This window comes from Hippocampus zosterae, chromosome 6, assembly GCF_025434085.1.
Source record: "Hippocampus zosterae strain Florida chromosome 6, ASM2543408v3, whole genome shotgun sequence".
Classification (NCBI taxonomy): Eukaryota; Metazoa; Chordata; class Actinopteri; order Syngnathiformes; family Syngnathidae; genus Hippocampus; species Hippocampus zosterae.
In genome coordinates this window covers 13,777,005-13,788,484 of record NC_067456.1, presented here as the reverse complement: position 1 = coordinate 13,788,484, position 11,480 = coordinate 13,777,005, and the positions used below count along the sequence as shown (strand labels likewise).

The 11,480-nt window shown below is 41.9% G+C and overlaps 1 protein-coding gene across 1 annotated transcript; it reads right to left on the bottom strand.

Annotated features, from left to right (window-relative positions):
- Window positions 1-110: 110 nt before the first annotated feature.
- LOC127601930 (prolactin-releasing peptide receptor-like) lies at window positions 111-9,710 on the bottom strand. The gene is made up of 3 exons (XM_052067649.1): window positions 9,522-9,710; window positions 6,958-7,417; window positions 111-966 (listed from the first exon to the last, which is right to left on the bottom strand). Exons 2-3 carry the CDS (start codon window positions 7,395-7,397, stop codon window positions 330-332), a joined length of 1,077 nt encoding a protein of 358 aa, XP_051923609.1. The 5' UTR covers window positions 7,398-7,417; window positions 9,522-9,710; the 3' UTR covers window positions 111-329.
- Between the last annotated feature and the right edge of the window lie 1,770 nt (window positions 9,711-11,480).

Sequence of the window (11,480 nt, the reverse complement as noted above, 5' to 3'; positions counted from 1 at the left end):
CTGAGTCAAAAATGTTGAGCCTTGGCCTCTTGGGGGCAGTGTTAAGCCATGCATTCATGGACCACACATTAAAATAAGATTAGAAGAAAAACAAAATTGAACTTATTATAATGTGATGAATTAGCCAGACCTCGGTGACGGCCAGTGAGTTTCCGACATGGGCCTTCAGTGACCTAATCCACCTCTTTACAACACTATCACATTGCAAAATAATGTACAAACATGCTGTATAAGTATGCATTTTATAAAGATGGAACAGAGGCAAAAAAAAAAAAATAGTTCCTTCCCCAAAGTGATTTGTCTCACTTGAATTATTTTTGAAGGCTCTTTCACAGCACGACACTGGCGGTGGCGCCGTTGTTAGCAGCAATGCCAATGCGCCGGTGGCAGACCATCATTTTACGGAGCTCGGCACGAAAGCGGTCATGGAGCCAAGCGTAGAGGAATGGGTTACAGCAAGATGAACTCATGGCACACAAGTGACAGAGCAACTGAATGAGCAGGAAGTAGCGCTTATCTATCAGGTGGATGTCAATGTCACGCAACACGTTAAACACACTGATGGGCATCCAGCATATGCCAAAAGCGGCCACCACCAGGCTCACCAGGCGGAAGGTCTTACGTTTGCGCAGGCGCTGGGCCTCGGCCTGGCTCTGAGTGTGGAAGCCTGGAACGACACAGTTTCTCAGTTTGATAGAGATGCACAGGTAAGAGATGCTGAGGGCAGAAAGAGGCAGCACGTAGGTGATGAAGAGAGTGCCATAGGCGTAGGCCAGACGCTGCCCCTCCTGACCCATCCAGAATTCCTCGCAGATGGTGAAGCCCTCATTTCGGAACTCCACATGGTAGGTGTGTGCAACAGCGGGAGCCACCAGAGCACACGACAGTAACCAGATAGCACACAGTAGGTAGGTGCATGCCAAGATTGAGATGCGCTTCTTCAGAGGATGCACCGTGGCATAGTACCTATTAGGGTAAGAAGATAATAAGCCTTGGTCGACTCAACATATACTGTAATAAAAAGGAAGAGAATGGTTACCCTATCAAGTCACTGTTCTCTAAGTATTTTTTTGCAGATGCAGTCAAAGCACTGGCTAGTAGACAAATCCCCCTATTTTTAGAAAGTAGTTACAAAGTAGGATGGCTTTTCTCTTAAAGGGGACTTTGATATGTGTTGCTGTAAAGCGGGGGTCCCCAACTCTGGTCCTCCAGGGCCAGGATCATTATGAGGCTCTGGCAAAGCTTGCCAATGAGCTGATCATTTGAATCAAGTGTGTTGTAGCAGGGAGAGATGGAAAACATGCAGGAAAGCAGCCCTCGAAGACTGGAGCTTGAGACCCCTGCTGTAAAGGAACAATGTTGAAATGCAGTGGCGGACCCTCAGGACCAGCAAGGCCTTCTCTGGTGGCCTAAACATTCATTCAATAACATAAATTTAATTCATGTTGTTTTATTTTCATAAATATGTAAACAAAATTATTCTCTGTATTCTTTACATCATATTATTTCCACTTAGTCGAGTGGCTTTCAATGTTATTTAAAATAGTGTTATTTAAAACACTATTTTTTCAATGTTATTTAAAATAGTGTTATTTAAAATAACATTGAAAGCCACTCGATAAATAACTTATTTATTATGGTAGAAATTTTAACCAATCATATTTCAGATAACTTGTGTTGCCAGGTAAATGAAACTTGCTCGGGTTTTCGGATTAAACAGAGCAGGCGCCTGTGCTCTGTAAATGAACAGGCACAGTCAAGGTTGCAATAGCCAATCAGATCATGAGTCTGCGCACCGGGGCCAGCGAGAATGCTTTACATCGAGACTGGATGTGCGCATTTGGTGATTGGATTAGCGCCTGCTAGAGGAAGCTATCACTGCATTTTAACCCAAAATGGCTGAAGAAGAAGACGTTGATCTGGTTGCAGAACTACTTTCCACACATTTTTCAAGACGGACCTTCCACGAAAAGCTGGATATTGTGCGAAGAGGTCACCTAACTCCTGCGCTAGCTAGCCTGTCCCAGCAAGGAAAAGGGTTTGTCCGTCATTTTCAGATGAGCAATTATGAACGGTACCCGTGGCTCACAGCCTCTGAGAAACGCTGCAAATTGTACTGCTGGGAATGACGATTGCTTGCAACGGACCGATTTGGTGTTTGGAGCCACACTGGATTTACCCATTTAAATTGTGTTACCAAGCCAGCAAGGAAACATCAGAGCACGGCTGGCCACTTACAAACTACGGTGCGTTTAAAAACGTTTGGGGACACTCGCCTAGATGTGCAGTTCAGTGAACAGGCACTACATTGGTGAGTAAATGATTTTTTTTTACATTTCTTCTTGTCATTTTATTTCGTTAGTTTTAAATTAATGGTAACGAAATAAAATGACAAAGATATGAAAATGTATCAAATAAATCTGCTCACCTACAATTTATAATGCCGCATTGTAGTCAACTTCGTGCACGAAAGTTCGTTCAATCTCAGCTGCTCAAGATTTTCAGTTATTTGCTGTTGTATCGCCGATTTTCAAAATGCAAATGATCTGTTAACTTTATTTTCAAAGAATAGTTTGTTTTGTTATTGTTTGGTTGGTTTACAATATCTATAAATTTGGTCTCCTGCTCTTAATTGTGAATGCATACTTGATGGTTTTAAATGCTCCTGAAATTAAGTGCTGCTTGATGAGCCTATACTGTATTGTGTTAATGTATACGACGTCACTGAAGGCCTAAGGTTGAAATGCACGGCCCGCCACTGTTGAAATGACATGTCTTGAGTTAGACACGTTTTGTATTTTGGGTACGAGTTATCAGGCTTTGCCCCTTTGCCGCATATTCATGCATGCATTTTTTAATAAATCTGTAAGTCATTTATTTTTTGGGGTAGTCTAAGATGGTTTCATAATTATATTAAACTATTTGGGATAATATAAAATATTGATATAGGCATGGGAAATTTTTCGGTGTGGGTATTTTGTTTCTTCTATAGTATTGTCACTTAAGGTGCCATACTAATATTTAATGCAAGTATGTTCTGTTTATGTATCCTATGTGACTGAAAAATGAATCAAAATTGGGGTCCTTCAATTAGTTTTTCATACACGTGACCAGGTTTGGTCCCTATCTCCCACGATACAGTAAAAGAGTGATTGCCAACCACTGTGCCATGGCACAGCAGTCTTCAATGAGAAATTATCCGTTGTGCCGCTGGACATGATCTAATTTCACTTAATTGGTCTGAAAAGTTTATATTTTCCAAATAATGCATCAGAGTGGCACGGTGCAGAGGTCCAGGATTCGATTCTGGCTATGGACTTCCTGTGTAGTGTTTGCAAGTTCACCGCATTCCTACATGGCTTTTCTCCGGGTACTCGTTTCCTCCCATATTCCAAAAACAGGCATAGCAGGTTAATGGAACACTCTCAATTGTCCCTCGGTGTGATTGTGCATGCGAATGTCTGTTTGTCTACGTGTGCCTTGCGATTAGCTGGTAACCAGTTTGGGGTGTACGCTGCCTACTGCCCAAAGACAGCTGGGATAGGCTCTGGCATATATTTTTGTAAACTATACGGCTCAGTTCAATAAGGTTTGGGAGACACGGTAAGATAGACCTCTATTCTGGTCTCAAAGGTAGAACTGTACCTCACTGACCCAGGGCTGTCCATTGGATACATTCTAACATACGCCAACATATCATCATCCAGACCTGCTGCCCACCAGTTTACTGACGCAGTGCAGCCTAATGTGCCACCACTGTGTGCGCGATATGATGATTTCCAATCCGTATCACTATTTTGAATCGTCAGCAGACCCGCTGATCTAAGCTTCCAATCATTCCATCTCGCCATCTCTCCTATGAGCTTTCACTCGTGTTCTCTCAGCTGTTTGAAAATTCACATTGTATTCCACTCAACTCAGATGCTGTTGTCAAGGTCAAGTGATAATGAAAGAATTTGTTGTCAAGCACACGGAAGAAAAAGTCCTTAAATTTCCCCCACATGAACATGTTTTTTTCTCCACACACGTGCAATGCTATCCAAATCAACCATTTATCCACCTTATGCCACTTATCCTGATTCCTCTCCAAGGTCACACAGGAGCTCAAGTCAATCCTATGCTAAGAGGCAGAATACAAGATGAAGTGGTCCTCTTCGTGTGTGTGTGTGTGCGCGCGCGTGTGTGTGTCTTAGCTTTCATTAGCAAGCAGCACAGTTCTACACCATTGCAAACTGCATCTAGTGCAATCCATACTACTTATCCTGTATAGCATTGGTCACCAAACTACGGCCCGCGGGCCGGATTCGGCCCGCCTCCACATTTGGTCCGGCCCCCCTGAACAATACCTAGTCTTTTGATTTATTTTTCATCTATGTATATTTGTATTGTATCATAAAATTCGGCTTTTGCAATAAAATATTCCTTAGTTATGAACTATTTTCATGATTAACTATTAGCTCGTAACAATTTCATAAACACATACAGTATAACGTGACATTTGTTCCATCCTTCTGCGGTCTGTGCCATTATCTGGCAACCCCAGAAAAAAAAATCCTAAACCCGTCCCTCTCAAACAGAACGTAATCATGGAAAAGGTGAGGTAAGAGAAAAAAAAATATTCAGAATACAGGAAATTTAACCCAAAATGGAGAAACTATTTTTTTTTTTCAATGCAAAGAAAAGATTGTCTGTCTCATCTGTCGGTGGCGGTATTCAAAGAATACAATCTGTGGAGACACTACGATTTTTTTTGCACGGGCAAATGAGAGCAGACAAACTGTCAATGCTAAAAAGAGGAACGTTAGCTCAGCAAAATACATTTGTACGCAAAGCTCAGCTGAACCAGCCATCTGTTCGGGCTAGCTTTCGGTTTGCTCAACTGATAGCAAGCAGCGGTAAGAAGAGTTTGTCAAGAAATGCATGAATACTGTCGCGGAGGTGGTGTGTCCCGAGAAGAAAGACGTCTTTAATACCTCAACTGATAGCAAGCAGCGGTAAGAAGAGTTTGTCAAGAAATGCATGAATACTGTCGCGGAGGTGGTGTGTCCCGAGAAGAAAGACGTCTTTAATACCGTGAGTGTATCAAAAAAAGTTATTTGATTTTGTGTGGGTTTCTGGGAAACAATAAATTTTTACGTCTAGGTACTCCTGCAGTCACACTTTTGTGTTACAAACTGACCCCGGCACCCCCATCAGAGAAGCGAAAGTTACTGTATATGGTCCTCACAGGAAAAAGTTTGGGGACCACTATTGTATAGCATCTCACAAAGTTGAAGCTTATCTCAGCTTACCACACTGCTGGATTGGTTCCCAGTCATTCACGTGGCACATATGAGACAGACACTCATTCATTCTCATCCACACTTTCACTGAGTGGCAACTGGACTGATGCTTCCTCCACAGAAGTGTCATATGTGACCTCAAACACTCAGCCAAAAAAACTAAACAATCATTTACTTCATTACAAACAAATGATGAATCATTTACTTTGTTACAAACAAAGTAAATGATTCATCAAAACAGAGCATGAGTATTTGGTACTTCATGTGTATTGGATGACATGATGGCATTCAGTTTTGCGCATGTCATGATAATGTCTGTGTGTGTGTGTCTGTGTGTTTGTGCGCGCGCATGCATTATAGCAGCTGTACTGTAGGAGGACTACATGATAATTCATCTATTTGGAGCAAGTGCATATGCAAATTTTAATCAGTATAAAAATGCATGTTGATTGTTGATAACGTGTTTCCGAGTTTGTTTGTTTTTTCCAGACACATTATGACAGCCTTGGCTATCCCGTAGCCACCCCACGGGTAAAAGTCTCATTCCGCCACGGGTCATAAGCATGCCTTCTACAGCCCTTTCTTTTGGTCATTGTGGGTGGTCTCATGTGACTGAACCTTTCCCAATTATTATTAAAAAATATACAATAAAAACAACCTTAAAATAATTAATTGATAAACCCCAATTCATAGAGATTGAAGGCCCAATATTGGTGCAATAGTCCCATATGATAGGGTTTCACTGGTTCAGAATGTTGGACCACATTTCAAATATTGTTTTATTTATTTATTTGTTTATTTAGCGATCCAACCCCATCAATGTTTTCAATTAAACACTTAATAAAATGTAACTTTTGCTGTCAAGTCCAGCACAGTTTAGCATAGTGTCCATCCATCCTTTCTCCATTAACTGATTCGCTTATCCTCACGAGGGTCACAGGTGTGCTGGAGCCAATCCCAGCCATCATCGGACAGTAGGTGGGGTACACCCGAAACTGGATTGCCAGCCAATTGGAGGGCACACATAAACAAACAATCATTGGTGGTCACAATCACACTTTGGGATAATTTAGAGCATTCAATCAAACTTAGCATGCGTGTTTTGGGAATGTAGGAGGAAACCAGAATACCCAGAGAAAAGCCATGCAGGGACGGGGGAGAACATGCAAATGCCACATAAGAAATCCGGGGCCTGTAATTCAACGCATTGCCTCTGCACTGTGAGGTGGACATGCTAACCAGCATACCGCTGTGCGGCCTGGTCTGGATAATAATGCAGTACAATACATTCCTTCAGGTAACACAATCATAAATCATAAATAAATCATAAATAGTCGGTTGCGCTCCAAAAATTCAGAACTGCTGCCTTGGCGCAGTGAATGACTACCACAAAGGTTAGGATATACATTGCTCCATGTTTTTTTTCTACATCCCACACATTAAGATGTGTAATTGGTTGTCGCTCCAAAGACATTTTTTCCAGCTAAAATCTGCCACTGCGATTTTTAGATCAATTCCCTTTGCCAGGTGATCATTAATTGTGTGTGAAATTTTTCACTAAGCTATTGCATTATTTGCTTGTCTAAAACAAGCTATCGCCAAACTGAGTCTCTCACGCTGGATGTATGCATGTAAACAGCACCCACCACAAATACCGTCGCTCAGTGTGACTCACCTATCTACCCCGATGGCGGTGAGGGTGAAAACTGACACGTACACAGTCACCGGCTGGATGAGATAGATCAAGTAACACATGAAGCGGCCAAACACCCACCCGTGTGGGTTGAGGGCATAGGCCAGTGTGAAGGGGATGCACGTGGAGCACATGAGCATGTCGGAGAAGGCCAGGTTCCCGATGAAGAAGTTGGTAACATTGTGCATCTTGCGAGTGCAGCAGATGACATACAGGAGCAGGTAGTTGCCGATGACACCGACCAGGGCCACCACGGTGTAGCAGGGAATGATGAGCACCTTGAAGGACTGCAGCAGCTCCACACCCTCAAACTGAGGTTTGCGCTCCGACGAGACATTTTGGAGCGCCACTTCGAAAATCCCACCCGTGTCGTTCATCTCATGGGGCACAGGTGATGGTGACGTGAGCTCGGGATCCTCCATCCCAATGGGTAGATGTCACCCTAGGAGTTAGTTTATGATTACTAAAATGCATGTTTCAATGCAAATGGACAAGGAAACATACGCAGAGCTTCAGAACTGATGTGAGTCGTTATCTGGAGAGACGTATGTGAATGAGTTAAAATAACTCTCATTGGGTGGTAGGCATCCCGAACTGGGCGCCAGCCAATCGTTGCGCACAAACAGATGAGCAACCATTCATGCTCACAGTCACACCTACGGACAATTTAGACAATCAAATGTGGTAGGAAACCGAAGGACTTTGAGAATACCAACGCAGGCATGGAGAGAACATTCAAACTCCACATAGACGGGCCAGAGCCGGCCACAAACCCATGGCCTCTGCACTGTGACCCCGACGTGTAAACCAGTCATCCACCGTGCCGCCTCATTCAGAATACCGGTACATCACAGCAACATCTAGTTACTGTGCAAATGTATCTCCTTTTGCTGTGAGCAGAAGGTGTCTGATTGGACACTCAGGAAGTGTTCTGCTCTCCCAAGATAGCGAAATTGGCAACATTGTGCTGTCATTGCCGCTGTGAGAAATGCACTGGAGCAATGACAATCATGCTTTCAGGATTTCAATTGTTTACAGTACATCTGACTGTCACATTTTCACCACCTATCTATTCTTTTGAGAGAAGTAAATGGCAGACTCGGAAATTAATATGTATTTTCTATCAATGCAAAATGATTAACAATTAATCAATTGGTCAATCGATTAATACGAACACATATGCAGCAGACACCATAAAATAATGCCGAATTTCATATTGAGTTCAAAGCCAAAACATAAAAATGTGTCTTGAGATTAATTTCCCCATTGTGGGACAAATAAAGGATATCTTATCTTATCTTATCTTAATTTTAAAAATGGGCATGGGGGGGGGGGGCTTGTCTAACATTTAACAGAAGGTCAGCCATATGGAAGGAACAGCAACAGCGAAGGTTGTCCGCTTAGTCCTCAGTACCTACAGTCGCACCTGGATCGCAGACCTGAGGCATAGGGCGTGTAGGAGTGCTCTGCTCAGAGAGGTAAGATGGTGCAAGATTTAAAGATTTGAAAACAAAAAAAGTGTCTTAAAATGAACTTTAATTTAAAATGTTCAGGGAGGCAGTGAAGGGAGCCTGGAATTGGAGTGATGTGCTCCTTCTTACAGCTGCATTCTCAGCCATTTGGAGATGCTTGAGCGAGGACAGGCTGACTCCAAAATAGAATGCATTACAGTCATCAGTAACTACAGTAAAATAACAAATTCATGGATAACTGTTTCGAAGTGCTGTTGAGGCAGAAAAGGCTTCATCTTAACCAACGGCCTCACATGAAAAAAACGGGATTCAACAACAGCAGTGATTTTCCGGTCCAGTTTTAAAATCACTGTGCAATTTTAAAACCCAGCAGGTGGGGGACACTCTGAAATGGTTGCCAGCCAATCGCAGGGCGCACACTCACAATCACACCTTGGGACAATTTGGAGCGTCCATTCAACCTACCAGAAAAAAACCTACACAGGCACGATGAAACCATGCAAACTTCAGGCGGACATCTTGACCAGTCAAACACCATGCCAACACACACACACATCTATCAAGCTAATAATATCTCTCTCTCTCTCTCTCTCTCTCTCTCTCTCTCTCTCTCTCTCTCTCTCTCTCTCTCTCTCTCTCTCTCTCTCTCTCTCTCTCTATATATATATATATATATATATATATATATATATGAAATATCCTTAATAGCCTTTTCTTGTGGCATAATTCTTATAAATAATCTGTTTACGTCAATCTAATATTATCTTGTTAGTTTTATTAACAATAGCATTTAGTTTGTACTCGTTTGAATGTATTGCACCACTTCCAAAGTACTAATGTTTATTTGATTTCTTACTAATGAAGCAGCTCTGACATATGAGAATGTTTACGCCCCTACATGTAATTATTTAGTTGTAGGATGAAAAGATGTGTGAGAAAAAGGAAAACACACAAGAGATGAAAATGGAACAACGTGGAAAAATAAATCCTGTAAGAGAAGTACTTTATATGGCTGGCTCTCTGAGGAAAATGTACTCACTGAGTGTACTTAAAGCCTAAATTGCCCATCCCTACCTTGTGTTAGTGGTCAAAAAGAAGTCCAATCTGGGTCCAAAAGAGGTCTATTCAAGGTCCAAAAGAGGCAAAGGAGGCAGTGGTGCGAATGGAGAACCGAGCGTGGAGGGTGCGCGCGCCTCTCACACACTTCTCACACTGATCGATGCAGCCTCATGCTCACTGAGTCGAGGCACACTATTGCTTTGAAATTTCATTTGCCACTTTTCATTTACATCACTGGTCACTTTCTCCTGTGACGTCACGTTTGGGTTGTTCCAGCAGTTGGGATTGAGTTTAAAGAACACATACGTTTCCATTATCCAAGAGGAAGAAATTATACTCCCGCACTCCACCCCCCACCCTCCACCACTTAAAATCAGTCAAGATGCATTTTTAATGATGGACTTTGTGGGTTCGTGTTGTGCTTCTATTGATTGTCAAAAGTGGGTACAGGTACAGGTTTGATTCAAGAGGCGGTGGACCAGGAAACCTCCAATTCTGTCCAGTTCAATTCAGGTAAATTCTGTTCAGTTAATAAAATAGCAAATCACAACAAGTTACAAAATCATCTCAATGCACTTTTTGTTGGACGTTTCAGCACCCCATTGTCTATCTTTTAGTCTTGTTTTTACAAAATATGAAGAATTCATTGTATACTTCCCTCCAAAAGTATTGGGACAGGGTTGGTGGTTGCTGTAAAAAAAAAAAGAAGAAAGAAACTGTTCAGGTAAAAAAAAACAAATCAATATTTCAGATTTAATTGATATTCAGTTTACATTTGAAAATGTTGCACATACAAGAAAGCCAGACAGCCGGACACAGTAATGAAACAGCACATTTTAGGGGATCAAAAGTATTGTAACAGCTGGAGAGCTCATTTCATATCCTATAAATCCATTTGGCTTATTGTGAGAAAATGTTATTTATTTTCACAGACCAGCAAATTCAAACTTTTTATCACATGAAAACCATTCATTCACGGAGAAAAGATTACGCAGTCTAAACACAATACAATACAATGTAATTCAACACAATCCAACGTGATACAATACAATAAATCTTTATTTATATAGCGGCTGCAGCTATAGCAAAGCGCTTTACAGAACATATCTTAAAATAATAATAACACAATACATAATAATACAACAGAACACATAACATTGACAATAATGCAATCATAACAACTATTCCTACATGAGCCTCGTCGGAGAATAAAATCTGACATGTTTTGGAGAAGAGCTCTTCAGATAGACTTAAAATATACTGAAATATGTAAGACTTAGGATTCCATTTTGGTGTCCAGCGCAGCACACCAAGTTGAGTCAATCTGAGACTTGGCGCGTTAGGGTTTTCGTAATTTCACAAACTGGCAGATTCAATAAATGTCAGTTTGCACCGTTGTGGGCGTGAACTCGGATATCCAATCAAAGTGGCTCCTCTCATTCCCTTTAAATGTGGCATGCTCACAAGTCGCAAGAAGACATTTCTGTGCAGAATAGGAAGCTGCAATGAGTGACCAGAGTGTTGTCACTGCTGTTTGCTGGTGTGGCAGCAGACAATGTGAGCGGGTGCCCTCATTAAATATAGAATGTACTGTACTGTATGTCCGCGTATCTCACATACCTACTCTGAGCAAACCACAGTCCGATGTCAACCAACCAGGAGTCTAATCGATTTGGCAAGATTGAAGGTATACACATAGCCCAGTGTGAACAATACCTCGCAAAAACATGAAAGACAGACAGTCAGGGTCATTGCTACTCACCCAAGAAGTGGCCATACTAAGACGGTATATCAACAAAGTCAAACCATATCCATCTAACTCTGAAATTATTTTTAAGATCCTCCTCTTTGTTTTCAAATCTCTGAATAATCTCGCGCCACCTTACCTCTCTGAGCTCATACGCCCCTACACCCCTGCCCGGCGCCTCAGGTCTGTGGACCAGTCTTTGCTAGACGTACCAAGAACTAAACTGA